Source organism: Serinus canaria, chromosome 1 (assembly GCF_022539315.1).
Source record: "Serinus canaria isolate serCan28SL12 chromosome 1, serCan2020, whole genome shotgun sequence".
Lineage (NCBI taxonomy): Eukaryota > Metazoa > Chordata > Aves > Passeriformes > Fringillidae > Serinus > Serinus canaria.
In genome coordinates this window covers 62980382-62996467 of record NC_066313.1, presented here as the reverse complement: position 1 = coordinate 62996467, position 16086 = coordinate 62980382, and the positions used below count along the sequence as shown (strand labels likewise).

The following is a 16086-nucleotide window of genomic DNA, read 5'->3' as shown; positions in this document are numbered from 1 at the left end:
AATACATTAAACAATAGTCTTTATACCAAAAAAAGTGCTATCCAATAGAGGTAGCTCAGAGTTTACTCCTTTTGTAAAAAAAGAAGTAGCACTTCTTGGGGGACATTTTTTTCTGTCATGTTTGCAGTGAAACATAAATAGCCTGACTGATTTTTCTTAAAATGGGTATGTTTATATAAAGCTTTCATCAGAATAGCAATTAAGTTGAAATTTGCAGTTGCAATAATATTACAGGCATTTCTTTCAACTATCTTATAGACAGAAAATACAAAATGTCAAAAAATTTATTCCTTTCACCACATTAATCAATAGAAATGCTTGTATTCATATGGTAATAGTCTGATGTAGGAATCGTGACCTCTACCAGCTTTAGACAGATAAAAATTCTTTAAATTGGAGCTTTGTCCATAGAAACACAGCATTTCCTAGCATCTTGAGCAGCTTGAGCATGGTAAGACTTTGAAAGTATACTGACAACTATTTTTGTAGAAAGTTTCAAAGCAGTTTTTTTATTCTTTCCACAAACTCATATAAACCCTTTATTTGCTTTTCATTTTAATCTGTACAAAGAACAATCATGACCTTACATTTCAGAATTCTCTTTCCTAGCAGCAGCATTACTGTGATCATCAGCAATAACCAGATGTAACAAACCTGTATGTGGAAGAAGGCTCATAAAAGGACAATGATGGCTAATCAAACTTGTCTCTTGAAAAACATTCAAAATTCAAATTTCAGGTCATTAATTCTTCAGGATTTTGTTTCATATGGTAATGTGATTCTCCGACTCAAGGTTGCCAAGTGACTTGGGATACATTTTGGATCAAGGAAGAGACTTGTGGACTTTTTTAAAAAGAAATGTGCCATGAAAATCCACATTTCATTTATTCACGATGCATTTAAAGGACTTTTAACTTTTTGTTCTTCTGGTATAATTATGAATGCTATTAAGATAATTCTAATCCTCTGTTCTGTGTGACATTGGCATGAAGGTTTCTAAGGGCATAGAGCTCTTTAGGGTTTTTCAGAGGGAAAATGCATCTAGATACTAGGATAGTTTTTAGAGAACTGGAAGTTGCTTTGTGCCTATGAAAAAATTAGTATGTTTGAGTATGAAATTTAATCGTAATCAGTGGTGTACAGAATAATTATATGTTTTTAAGGACTATTCAAGATTCTAAATCATAATAAACACTGGTGGGCAGATATAGACCACAAAATGCATAATTTAGAATGATGCTGTCCCTCTTTTGGAACCATCTATCTCTTGGATTACAGATTAAAACTTTTGCATGGGTTTAGTATTTAATTTTGGCATGCAGGGAGTACTTTCTCACTTTGTTCACTTTTATAGCCCTGATATCTGTCCTGGAGGAAATACCCATGGTTTTTCATTGTAGTGGTAGGAATCTGATGGCGTTTCATCATTTCTTCTTTTGGACAATTACTGTGTCTGAGGCACACATCAAGGTGGAATCTGAGGTTAGTTCATCCTGACTGAGTGAATATTGTCACACCTTGCACTTTTCACAAGATAGAAAGCTCTGTCTAAATAACTAAGGGGTGCTCTCTGCATCTTCAGAAGTATAAGGTCACTATGGAATCTTTGGTGAGGCAGCTCTTTGCTTCTTCCATTGCCTTGTAGTCTCTCCCAAGAGTGGAGTAAAGGAAAAAGGTGGTCTTTTTCTTTCCAGGTAGGTGGAAACTCTTTCCCTAGTAGTGGCTGAATTTTGTCCTAGATGACACAGGGTAGAAAGTGACCAGTTCCATCTCTCAGGTGATCATTTATGTGGAATATGTGCGACTTTGCTTAAGGTCATTCAAATCAAGTATTCAGATCCCCACATTTGTAGCCACAAATCCTTGGGATAACAGAGAAGCTGGGAGAGATCTGTCAGGAAGCAACAAGTGCAGAGCTGCTCATCAAGGCAGCAAGGAAGGAAGGAGGGCACTGAGGGCAAGCATAAGGCAGGCAGCAGTCGGTGCAGTCCTGTGGTGCACCCACGGTTGGTCCCTGACCCAGTCCCCAGCCACTCCTTTTTAGGCTTGACTTTCCTTTTGGCAGTACTTGAGTGCTTTACACTCCAGATCTCAACTTGAATGTGTTTCACTGAGTTGAAACGTGCCTGCTCTCTGCAGCATGGTGCATGCTGGAAGTCATTTGGAAGTGCATCTAAGAAAGGACTTTTGGGGGGTTTTAATTGGGAAAAATGAGAAACAAAGGGATGACACAAAGTGACAAAAAATTCTCAGGATATTGCTAGTCTGAGAAGTTCAAGCAATGGTAAAGTTAACTAGGCTGGCACTGATTCTGTAGTCCTTTGAGAACCTGCAGCTCTGTGAATTTCCTCATTACAAAGCCCAGCAATATTCAGTTAGTATTAGATACAATTCTCTCTTAATGAATTATGTCATAGACATAGAAGAGCAAGCTGAACATAATATGGTTTCCAGGGAAACATCCTTATTAACTGAATTTCCTGATCAAGTGCATCCTGATTTAATAAAAAATATATTGATTGTTGTGACTTAAACAGGAAAGATAACTATGGAGCAGAAAAACTTTGAAGCATATTACTAAAATTTATGCATGATGAAACAGCTTTATATAACTTCTGATTTTTAAATAGTAGCTTCAATGTAATTTTTTTTTGTTATTAATGACTTCTAGCCTTTAGAAGATTCAGAAATACAGTGTTTACCACAAGTTAGCCCATGTTCTAAAAAAAATGAATGGGATGAATGATTAATTTTTTTTAAGGGACATGAACAAGTGTTTCTGTCCACTTTTAAATTTTTATTTGCAATTTTTTATGGGGTTTTTTTCCATTTTCTAATAATTTTTAAGGTGAATTTCTAACATGAAAGATAAAGATATTCAGCTTTTATTTGTGGTTGGTGAACTAAGTCTCAGAATTTTGGGACAGAACGGTGTTCACAGATTATTTCTTCTTTATTTGAAACATCTGGTGACTCAGTAGAAAGATGTCAAAGATAAATATTTGCTTTAAGAGCCTAAGCATTTCTGGGTGAAGGAGTAATGGTCTAAAAAGAAATCACCAATATTATTGTAGGACTTTGAACCTTACTGATACAATAAGCTTGCATAAAAACCTTTGTCATCAATTTCATTAATTCCATTAAGCATTAGAAAGTCTATGTAACTTAATATTACATCAAATTTGTGCAGAGAAAAAACTGGTAATTTGATTTCTTAGCTCTCTTTTGCCTGTATTCTATTCAGTTAATGTTGACAGAGTACTCTGTTTGGTTCTGTAGTCCTAAGTCTGTGTTAAATCATTTTGCAATCATCCTACCTAAAATCTGGACATGATTTGTCTACAATCTTGGATTTTCTAGTCTACTTGCAGTGTGCTGAACACTGTAAAGGAAAAAAAAACACAAAAAGAATATATGAAAAATCTTAAGATTATAAGATAAAAATTAAGTGCTATGAAATATGTCTATCACCCCTGCTTATAAGCACACTTTTAATATTCTTATTTAGTAATATTAATTGAATAATAACCAGAACAGGCACACAAAAATACACAGAAACCTTTCTCATAGAATCATAGAGTGCTTTGGTTTGTCAGGACCCTTGAAGTGCACCTTCCACTAGATCATGTTGCCCAAAGCCTCATTCAGCCTGGTCTTGAACACTTCTCTGGGGACCTTAAGGGGCATCCCCTGAGTTAGGGAGACACAAGCCACTCGCTCCCAACTCCTGCATTTTTACACCTCCAGGGGTATGGTATCCACAATTTCTTTGGACAACCTATTCCAGTGCCTCACCACCCTCAGAGTAAAAAAAAAAAAAACTCCTTAGATCTAATTTAAACCTACTCTCTTAATTCAAAATTATTCCCCTTAGTTGTGTCACTGCATGCTTTGTGAATAGTCTTGCCCCATCACTGCTGTAAATTCACCTGAGGTACTGGAAGGCTGCAATTAGGTCACTCTAAGGCCTTCCCTTTTCCAGGCTGAAAAATCCCTGTTCTCTCAGTCTTTCCTCATAGGAGAGCTGCTCCACCCCTCTAATCATCTTGGTGGTCCTCCCCTGGACTCTCTCCATCAGGTCCATGTCCTCCCTGTGCTGGGACCCCAGAGCTGATGCAGCCCTGCAGGTGGGGTCAGAGCAGAGCAGAGGGGCAGAATCCCCTCCCTGTCCCTGCTGCCCACGCTGCTTTGGATGCAGCCCAGGACATGTTTGGCTCTCTGGGCTGTGAGTGCCCATGGCTGGGTCATGTCCAGCCTCTAAGCCACCAGCACCCCCAAATCCTTCTCTGCAGGGCTGGTCTTGAACTGTTTATCCCTCATCCTGAGTTGATACTGGAGGCTGTAATATCTATTGCCTTTCTTTCAACCATTGACTTATTTCATGACTAGTGCCTAAAATCAGAAGCAGACAACAGCTGTCTACATGTGCCAGCTGTTAATATTTCAGATGTCACAGAAAACGTGTTACCTGACAAAGGCTGACAGATTGACAAAGGACATTCAAGCTTCTTCTGCAGCCACTAAAGTCCAGATGAAATAGCTGAGAGCTCTTAAAAGGAATCTAACATCCTCTCTTTAGGCAACTGCCAAACAATTTGCATGTGTTTTCATATATATATATCTATAGGAAGACATTCTTAGACTCCAGGAATGAGATTCTTCTGCTTGCTGGCCTTTAGCTTCTTCTCTGAATATTATTTGATCTCCCAGATCAATGTTCTATGATGTCTAGAAATTTACTGCATTGTACAGATATGCTGTTATATGCAATTAAATCCTGCTCTAATTTGGATGTCTTAGGTTGTCTGATATACCCATATGGGTCTGGCAGATGTGGCACAAAATCTGCCTGAGCATTGCACTCCTCTGGCCTGACATCAGTGAGACCTCAGAATCAGGGAATCGTTCAGGTAGGAGCAGGTCTCAGGAGTTCTACAGTTCAACTCCTGCTCAGAGCTAGGTCAGTGGTGAGGTTAACCCAGATTTTGTAATTCAATGGGATCTTGGAAAATTATGTGGAAGTTTACAACATCTCAAAAGCTGGTAGATACATAAATATAGGCAAGTGAATCAAACAAAGCATTTACAACTTGCAGTCTCCTTCTTTGGAATCACAATAGAATATCCTTTTACCTGTATGAACTGAGGATTGTTGGTTTCCAGGTAGGAACTTTGTTTTGGTTTGGTTTTAAAAATAAAGGATGTTCCCCCAAAGAGATGCCTTCTGGGTTCTTTCACTGTTGTGCTGCAAACCATTAAAAATGAATCAGCCTACAAGACAATATTTAGTTTTTTTCAAAGCCTTCAGTCAAAGATTAGTAAGATTGTAGTCTTAAAGGCTGGTGAAACACTGGCCTTAAAATCCTTTAAAAATCAACTATTTAATTTTCTCTTCGTGTTCCAAGAAAAAATAGCCCTGAAAAACTGTGTGTTTTAGAATGAAGAAATATACTTGTGACATCCATTTGTATTTGTCTCTCATTGCATGGTATTACTTTTCTAGGAATTTCTAGGGTGTTTATTCACTTATTGTCATTCACAGATATTGGCTGACCTGGAAAACCATGCACTTTTTAAGGATGACTTAGAATGCCAGAAGCTTATTCTGGAAGCCATGAAATATCATCTTTTACCAGAAAGAAGAACTCTGATGCAAAGTCCAAGAACTAAGCCTAGAAAATCTACAGTTGGAACACTTTATGCTGTTGGAGGGATGGATAACAACAAAGGTATTATAGGGTATTTGTTGCTTTATGAGTTATACTTCATATTTTCTCTGTCAGAAAATGGTGAAATAACTTTCTATTCTAAGATTGGTGGGGGGATGGCCAAATCAATCAAGAAATGTTGCCAAGATTTTGGGCCAGTGAAAATCTACTGATATTGAAGGAGAAGCATAATACAGTTAGAGAAAAGAAACTGAATTTTGAGTTCATTCTTTGTTCAAAATTATTACAATTTTCAGAAAGAAATTTAACAAAAAAAATAGAATGGTAGTAATATACCTTAGCTATAGTTTTCTAGAATTCGTTTTTCCATTTTAAGTCAAATACTTCTCTCAGTTTTTTTTAACTTTTGAAAAAAGGCAGCTTGATATGCAGTGTTTTCAATCCTTAAGTAATTGTCTGGAATATTAATGATTCATGGGTCTTCCAATGCAGAAATTTTTGAGTCTTCTAGAGAAAAAAGATAGCTAGCTTTAACTAGATTGCTAGTTTGTCAACAGATTAAGGAAGGTAAAATTACCCCCATTTTTCTATGAGGTAGAAAAAAGTGGTAAATTTATTAAAGCATTTTGTTGTTATTTGTTTGGAATAGGAGTTATGATGATAGGTTGTGCTTTCATTTCTGGTAAATTTAATCCACTGATCTCTTGAATGGAGTGAAACAAAATATCTGAACTAAAAGCTAGCTAAATTACAAGTTTATATACTCAAAAAACTATAATTTTTTGGGGGGATATTCACTAACAATTCCACAGAATTTAAATTTTCATGTCCATATTTAGACTGAAGATTATACCTTCAGATAAACTAGCTCTAATATAAAATAAAATGTACTTTAAAAAAGTGTAGTATAAAATTATTTCTTTAGTATTTCACAACTCTTTGTCTGGGAGCTGTTATTGAAGTTGTTTCACTAAATAGCTGTGGCAATATTGTTTACAAAATGCCATGGCATGTTTTTTCCCATCAAGTTTTAGCATTGATTAGAATGTATGACATCTGTGCCTGTGTGAAAATAAATGGGTGGCATCAAGAGAAATATGACAAGCATGTTGAGGCAGCTTCATGCTTTTGGAATGAAGCTGTGTCAAGAGAGGTTTAGATCAGATATCAGGAAAAAGTTTTTCACCCAAAGGGTGATTGGGCACTGGAAGATGATCCCCAGGGAAGTGGTTACATCACAAAGCCTGTTTGAGTTCAAAAAGTGCTCTCAGGCACATGGTGTGACTCTTGGGCATGTCCTGTGCAGGGCCAGGAGTTGGACTTGATGGTCCCTGTGGGTCACTTCCAACTCAGCTTACTCTGTGACTGTGATTCTTTGACCCCACTTTCTTGAGGCGCCCACAGAGTATGGGATCCACCTGTGGGATCACAAAATGACACAGAGCTTCTAGAGCAATCAGAGTGCTGGAGCACCTCTCCTGAGAGAGCTGGGACTGCAGCACAGAGAAAAGAAGGGCTCCAGGGAGACCTTTTAATAATCCACCTTCCAGTAACTAAAGGAGCCATAAAGAAAGCTGGAGACAGTTTTTTCAAGAACATGTAGTCATAGGACAAGGGGCAATGACTCTAAACTGAGGTCATAGGTTCAGATAAATTTGGAAGTAATTGGTTTCTGAGTGTGGTGGTGAGACACTTGCTCATATTGCCCAGAAAAGTTGTCCCATGCCTGGAGGTGTTCAAGGCCAGGCTGGATAAGGCTTTGAGCAATGTGGTCTAGTGAAAGGTATCCCATACCATGGCTCAGGGGTTGAAACTAGATGATCTTTTGGGTTTGAAGATCCCTTCAATCCCTGTTCAATGAGTCTATAACAACAAGAAATCGAAGATGAAAGAACCAATACATATATATACATATACATATATATACATATATATATATATATATTTATATATACATATTCTGAAAGTAGCTGCAGAATATTTTTGTCCTTTTAATAGTTATAAAAAATTGTGTAGCTAAATGTGAGTCATGGATGTGCACAGAACATTGTCTTTGGATGATATAATACAAATTTCCTCTTACTGACAACAAATCACAATAAACACAAGCATTCAGGTAGGAAATGACCCAATAATAAACCCAATTTGGGTGCAGCTGTATTTGATGGATATTACTAGTAATATCCATTTCTCAGTAAAAATACAGAAATATTTAGGATGACAGCACGAGGCAAAGCACCATTACCACACCAACACACAGCCTATTTTGCAGATTCAGGTCAGGCAGACACAGTTCATTTCTGTAGCAGCAGGAGAAAACACAGAGCAACAGAGGTTCAGCCCTCTGTTGCTGCAATCTCTGACTGAAAACTAGCAGGGCTTTTACACATTTACAGCAGAAAAAAGCTGCTTTGAGAATGGGCTGGTAAGGCAAAGGAGCATCTGCATAGCAGGAGCCTGTGTTACAGCTGATGCAATACGTGTTCCCAGCAACCCAGGCTCTGCAGCTGTGCTGTCTCAGCTTGCATCTGTTCAGCTCATCCCTCTTGTGATCCTGCTGTGTTCTTGACTAGCTTTTATGCCCAGTGAATCTTGTTTCCACACGTCCTTTCAGGAGACCTGAGTGCTCTTTGCCTGCTTTGAAGAGTCACTGAGTTTATAAAGGGAACCTGGCCTGGGAGGTGATGCTGATACTGTATTAGCTCTCCTAAAGAATTAGTAATTTGGTTTTCCCCCCACAATTTTCTTCACTGAAAGACTTATATGGATGGTTGAAATTCACAATGACACATTTTTAATACTTCCTGATGTTTGCTACCAAATGTGAAATCGTTGCAAATAATTGGATGAACTAGACAAATTAGTAATTTATTAACTAGCATATAAAATAGTGGCTAAGTGCAAATATTATGAAAGCATTTGAAGCTTATATGGCTCATCACATAAAAAGTAGCCTAGCATGCTAAGTTTGTTTTGAAGTCTCTTCTATAATTATCTTCCTTTCCATAAAAATGAAGTGATAATTAAAATCCAGCAAACAGCAACTGGAATTTTTCCTGATGTGAGAAATTAATGCAGCATAGTACTAAATAGATAGAGAAGAAAGCATCCTAGTTAGATGAATTTGTAATTTTAATTTCCTAGAAAAACGGAAAGAATTTAAATCTCTTTTTCCACACACCTTTGCTTATTTAATAATTTAATTTTAAAGGCACCTATAAGAAATACATTTTCTCAGTATGTCTGCATTAATGGAATAGGATGCATTAACAGATTGTGGGTATGTGCTGCTGAAAATTTTCCATTCACTTTATGCATTATTATCATCACACTTCTCTAATTTGGATTAACAATATTTGATCATGTATACAGAAGTCCACAAATAGAAGAGGATGAATTACTGAAACACACGAGTAATTGCAAGGAGTGGACATACAGCAGTTTTTAGGAATGATTAAGCTCTGACTTCCTGCAGCCATCCTGGAAACCCAAATACAGAGCAGAAGCCAAGTGGTAGAACATGATATGTATGGTCTGTGTTAGATGGTGCTATGGATTATGAGCAGGAAAATATGCAGCAAGTGGAGATTGGTATCAGTAATCAAGCAGTGTTGTAATGATGTCAGAATGCTGAGTAATTTCTCCTGAGGTGTTTTAGCCTGTCTTACTCTAGGCAGAAGTTAGAATAATAAGGGAAAAGAAGAACTTGCAGAAAAAGAAAATAAAGGTGTTACAGTAACCATTATCCAAAACCACTGGTATATATTTCTTTTGGAATAGCCCTGGACTAGTTCCTCAAAGACTTAGTTCCTCAAAAATTAGTTATTTTTTTACTGAATCCCAGTCTTTAGGTAAATACAAAGAAAAAAGTAATGAAAAGTTGCATGAGCAAGAAACTCTTCCATAAAAATGTGGTAGGTCATTTAAGAAAGTGATGGAATACTCAGTGTACTGAAGCCCTGATATTATATATGTGTTTTTCATTAATCTTATGACTAGACATAAAACCTTCTGCCAAAAGTACCCTGGTGGTAAACAGGTAATGTTCATCATTAAGCTGTATCAAGCAATAATAAAAGTTCTTTTATTGTTGTGTAGGTACCTTTTAGAAAGATCTCTTCTATTGCAACAGATATATTAAAAAAATTAACCTTTTGAAATATGAAATTGAGGCCTCCAGTCATTCTTCCTTATACACCCATGTTGCATATTTTTCCTTTAATGTATTTTAAATCATTGCAATAATCCACTTTGCTTCACAATAATGGTTTATCAAATGTGGATTATTAAATAAATAAATAAATAAATAATAATAATATATATATATATAATTATTTCACAGAAATGCCATCTAGCATAGCTGCATGAAGTTACTCTTGTTCTAGTGAATTTTGGAGATGTCCTTGTTTTTCTAGACTTTTTTAGTTTTGATTTTGCTTTTTGTTTTGTTTCATTTGGTTTCTAACAAGAACTTTTCTCAAAGCAGATCTCATTTAAACTTTATTTTAAATTTATATTTTATCATTCTCATATAGGCATATTTTTTAAATCTGAAAGAAATATTTAAAAATCTATTCTAAATATTGCAAAAAAGGGCAAAAATAGGGAAAGATTATGTTTTTCCTCTTAGGTAGTTTTTCCAGCTTCTTGAGATATGTGTCTGAGTTGTCTGTGACTTGAATCTGCCTTCTTCCTCTTCAGTGTAGTGGGAATTTGTTAAAAAAAAGAAAAGAAAAGAAAAGAAAGTGAAATCTATCAAGGTTGTTATATGGCACTGCAAGTTGTAAAAATTGCTACAAGTCACTTTGTCTTCACATACATAAAAGGTTTGACAGCATTCATTATCTATCCATTTGATGAACAAAACTATCTTGAGTAATCTTATCTTCAACTTACCTGCATTTTCATTCTAAATATGCAATGTACAGTAACTGTGTTTAATTTTCAGAATGTGGGTGCCTAAAGTCCTATATTTGTATAACACACAAACAGAAAAATCTACTTATGAAGATGGAGTATTTTCCTTTAAAAGAAAGAAAAGTGAAAAGTGTTTATTACTGAATATTTCTCCCTGATGTGCTTTTTGAACAGTTTTATATAAATATGAATACTTTGTAAGTATACTTATGTATGTTCATGTATCAGCCCTGGTCTGACTCCAGGAGCAGCCCCTGTTAAGCAGGAACATAAACAAACATGCTGTTGTTACCTATTGCATAAACAGATGTTCACAAAAGAACAGCAAAGTGAGAACTTGATGGTCCTTCTTGCAGTCCTACTCTTTCTATTGATAACATCACATATATGTCATTACCACTCCCCTGTATGAGTTTCTTCAGCCTTTAGCACTAATTTGTTTTCACCAGTGTTTCCTATGAGGACATTTGTAATCTTAAAGAATCCTAAAGAATGTATTCATAGCCTTAAAATACCTCAGAAGGACAATAAGCCATAATAAATTGTGCCTCTGACATTCCAAGCAGCTGTCAGTATACCACTTTTTATTTAGACACCTACAGTTTTTCTCTGAAATCTTGTCTGCTCTATTTGAGCTGCAGTTCTATGTCAGCCAAACACCTGCAGCATTTTCAAGTATCAGAAGTGAGTAATTTTGCTGAGATAGATGTGAAGGAGCAGCGAAGGGTACTGAGATTTTTAGGCTGCCCAAAAGGAGGCTCTGGAGAGATATTATCACTCTGTACCACTACCTGAAAGGAGTTTGTGCAAGGTGGGAGTTGGTGTCTTTTCCCTGGTAACAAGCAATACAACGAGAGAAAATTGCACCAGATTTTACCAGTGGAAGTTTTGACTGGATATTAGGAAAAATTTTTTCGATGAAAGAGTTGTCAAGCATTGGAACAGGCTGCCCAGGGAAATGGTTGAGTCTCCATCCCAGGAGGTATTTGAAAGATGTATAGATGCAGCACAGAGGGACAAGGTTTTGTAGTTGACTCAGTAGGGCTGGGTTAAGGGTTGGCAATCTTTTCCAACCAAAATGAGTCTAAGATTTTTTGTTTGCTCTGTTCCATGTAATATATTTTGCTTGTCTTTCTTATAGTTTCTGGAAGTTATTTTTTCAAAAAAATGACCCATTTAAAAGGGTTTTTTTTAAACATAAAAATGTGTGTTGGCATAATCCAGTGTTTTCTCAGACGTTCTCTAGCTAGATATGGAAGACATTGGAAATGGAAAACAATTTACCCAAAATCTAAAATGCACTAATAAACAAGTAACATTCCATTAGCTTCAGATCAACATTGTACCAATGATCTGTCTTCCTTTTTCGTGCTTTCTGGAAGACTCAACAGGAAAATGAAAATGGAATATATAAACAGAAACAACAACACAGAAGTATACACTTGTTGGACAAATCAAGATATCATAGTAATGTCATCATGGCAGATTTTCATGAGAAAATCCACCACAGTAAGTTGCAAGCAGGCTATGCAGAATGAATAAGTAAAATTTTTGGTGCCTGTATTGCAAATAAGCATTGAAATTCACTTTTTCTTGTATGTTCCTTAAACAGAAAAGATGTAATTTAGATGTGGGGGAAAAAAATCCACTACTTTTTAAAACAGAAAATCAGACAGTGGATTTTGGGAGAATTGGTTTATCTTTCGTGGAAATTCATACTTTTTAATATAGCCCAAGAGTTCATTATTGAATATGTGCTTGATAAACTAAAAGAGAGTCTGATTTTTAGTTTGATTCACACAATAATGAACAGAAAACAAAATGAACTGTTTCAAGAAATATCTATCTATCTATCTATCTATCTATCTATCTATCTATCTATCTATCTATCTATCTATCTATCTATCTATCTCATATTTAGCTAGCAACAAAACACTCTGGAGAGGGAAATCATAGTTAATGAAACAGCAGGAAGTAACCTCATAAATATGGGGAAGGCACAAAGTCCTGTGTCTGTTCCTGATAGGAACAACCCCTAGAACCAGTGTAATTTGAGGGCCACCCAGCTGGACAGCAACTTGGCAGAAATGTGCCTGGGATCATTTGCCCCAAACATCTGCCTAACAGTTGTTCAGATATTTGGAAACAGCACAATTGCACCTGCAGATTTGATCCCTGGGAACAGATCTAGGGAGCACAAGAAGCTGTACAGAACAGCCACTCTCTCCATCCACTGTCTGCTCCCTGGGAGCCCTTGCATGGGAATTTTAAAGCATGTGCTTCTATGAAAGAGGAAGATATGAGAGGATTCTTTTTCCCCCTGTTTTCATTTGCTTTTGGTTTCTCTTTAAGGCACCAAGAAAGATTTGCCTCAATTCTCACTGCAGAGGTGAGAGATGTTCCCAAAGAATTTCCCCTTGCAGGTGGTACCATGAGAGGTCACTTTACATGCCTCACTACTAAGACAATGCTCATCATCTCTTTGAGAGCTGAGCTACATCAAGGATAAGGAAACAGTTTTTGCTTAGGTAGTTATCGGAAAAAAAGATGGTAAAATACCACTATTTGAGGTTAAAACGCCCTCTATCCCTTCTCTTTTCAGTCATCATATTGCTGACATCTTCCTCACTCTGGTCAGATCTCACTGGAAATACTGGTCAGTCCTTTAAGAGCATCTCAGACAGGTGATGAAAGGACTGGAGCCTCTCTCCTGTGAAGAAAGGCTGAGAGATTTGGGACTGCTTAGCCTAGAGAAGAGATGACCTCCAGAGGTCCCTTCCAGCCTCAACTTTCTGTGACTCTTCCACATGTTAATGTAATTGTAGAGTAAAAGTAGAGCCTGGCTAATTACTTCACCAGAGGAATACAAAATACACTGGCTAATCACTAATGAGATAATTAAATGTATAAATCACACTAAAATTCTCTTCTCGTCCAGTTCTTATAAGTATTAACATGATTGCTTCCTTCTTTTCACTCCTATGATTTTCAATATGTTCCAAAACATTCAGTCTCATCGGCTAATTAGCAGTTTAAGTACTTTGATTTAGCAGAGCATTTCAGAATGGAAAGAAAAAAAAAAAAAAACACCAAAAACCAAGCCATATTTTAACACCATCTGGTACTTTTTCAGTACTTATTTTATATCACTAAATTTCTGTGACTTTTTTTCAGTGTAATTTTCTGAAACTGCTGATTCAGGTATAGTTTGAAATACAAAGAAGATCCTGAGGTGACCTATTCTGAAGCCTGATCCTGAGGTGACCTATTCTGAAGCCTCCATGGCCTCAAATGTGAGAGAATTTATGAGAATTTATCACACACAAATAAGATAAGATAAATTTTATAATCCCACAAACTTCTTATTTTGTCAATCTGTTGCCCTGGAATTCACACCTGTTGGTACAATCTATGGGATTATGCAGACAGTGCAAGAGGGTTGTGCATCGTGAGTTTGTAAGGAGGATTATTATCCCAAGAACAACCCTCTGTTCCTCCTAATTACTTCCCTGCATCTTATTCTATTGTCTGACATTTCCAGTGTAGATACCTTATCACTTACAAAAAAAAAAAAAAAAAAAATTCCCCAAAAAATCCAACCAACCAAAAAACCCCAAAAAAACCACGCAAAAAACCCCAACTTTGTGTGTGAGCTAGAGAAGACATATGCCTGGTAGATGGATAACTTAGAGAACTTCTATACTATCAGAAAACTTAGCTTTTTCTATACACTAGCCAGTTTCTGTACCCTGATCACCAAAGTTTCATTAGTGGTTGTCACTACTGGTATTGGCTTTAGAGTAAACCACCACAAATTCTGAATCTTGCTCTGTAAATAGCTCAGATCTGGAACCCTCAACACCCAGTGTGGGTAAGGTTTGAAAAATGCTGGCTTCTCTCACTGTAGTCCTCCAGCTCTATCCTCCACCTTCAGCCACCACACAAATCGCTTTTCTGAATTCTAGGAAATGCTCAGGAAGTCTCTATTGTCAAAAACAAGAATAACCAAGTAATCTTCAGTAGAGTTTTCACCTTATTTTTAAAATTCTGAACAGAAAAAAAAAAAAAAAACCAATTATTTTTTTAAACTACAGATGGCACCATATAGAATCCAATCAGCATCATCTGGGTCACTCCTGTAAAGATTAGGAATATCATCCTTTGCAGTGGGTTTACTGTAGAGGGAAGTAATTGCAGCAAAAAAGAATCTCCCAGGAGCTGAGCTAAGGGCCAAGCAATGTGGACGAGCATCTCTACATCTATAATGAAAAATAATGAAAGGCTGGAGGTTCTGGGAAACTGGTACTGTTGCAGCACCAAACAGCTCAGTTCACATTATTTAACCAAATCATGATCAAAGAAGCTTATTGATTTAATATGGTGTGTAATGAATTCCCAATCAGTGATGAACCATGTGCTTAGAATCAATCATGCAGTAGACAAACTGCAATACTAGACACTTGCAAAATATGAATTTACATCTTTAAATTTCTAAATGTTCTTGGTGACCAAATCCCTCAAGGTTCTAGTTGCAGACCCACATGTACATAGACACACAGATACACAATGGTGTAGGTCACCATCACCTGCTCCCCTCTGGTGGGAGCTCCAGTGGGTGCACGTCCCTCCTGCAGAATATGTAGTTCCTCTAGAATTTGCATTTGTCTACATGAGGAAATTTTTTTACTATTGTTAACACATTATTTGCACAATTTTCAGTGAGAACAGAACTGTTTTAAAAGAAGAGACATAAATTTGTTGCTGAGCAAAGGTAGACTATCATACTGCATGGCATAAATCATTAATAAAAGGAACTTTTGTAAGTTTTAAACTACATAAAAATATAAAATAAACCATGAATGTTTTATGTAACAACACATAACACTATATTGTAAAACAAAGTGCATAACATCAAAGACATTGCTTAAAATCACTGTTGAAAAGCTGTCAGTTCTAATACACTCAGAAATATAAAGATTTGTGGGAAGAACCTGGATTGGTTTTAGAGAATTCTGCTCATATATAATAATTAAAAATGACCAGATGTTTGCTGATTTTTATTTCATATCACTGTATGGAAAATCCTTCTGACATTTTAATACGTTTTCACTAAAAAAAGAGTGAGAATCTTTTTGTGTATGTGGTATATATTTTTGGAGTGATTAAAGGAATTTATAACAGGCTTATTATGGAGTAATGAACTGCTACCCTATGCTACCATTTTCTGTATAGCTGTTTCTTTACCAAAATAATCTCCTTGATATCTGCATCAGTAACCTCCTTAGGTCACATTCGTTCCACTTGAGTCCCCATCTTTTCAGTTCAAAATGTAATGTTGCAGATCACTAGATCAAGGTCATCACTTTGCGCCTACTCACAGCAGCATCTCTAAATCTTGAACAAAATGATCAGAGTGCATGTCAGCAACAGCTTTAGTAATAGCAAAATCAGCAGAAAGTCTTACAGGGGAAAAAGAATAAAGAAGTAGAATTTTTCTGAT

At 36.4% G+C, this 16086-nt stretch overlaps 1 protein-coding gene across 2 annotated transcripts in view; it reads left to right on the top strand.

The window, feature by feature from the left end:
• Window positions 1-16086, top strand: part of KLHL1 (kelch like family member 1) — a 182203-nt gene that overhangs the window by 130396 nt on the left and 35721 nt on the right. For both annotated transcript variants that reach the window (XM_050974172.1, XM_030235167.2), the window contains one exon: window positions 5543-5729. In XM_050974172.1, the coding sequence (XP_050830129.1) occupies window positions 5543-5729 (187 nt within the window). The remainder of the gene's footprint in view (window positions 1-5542; window positions 5730-16086) is intronic.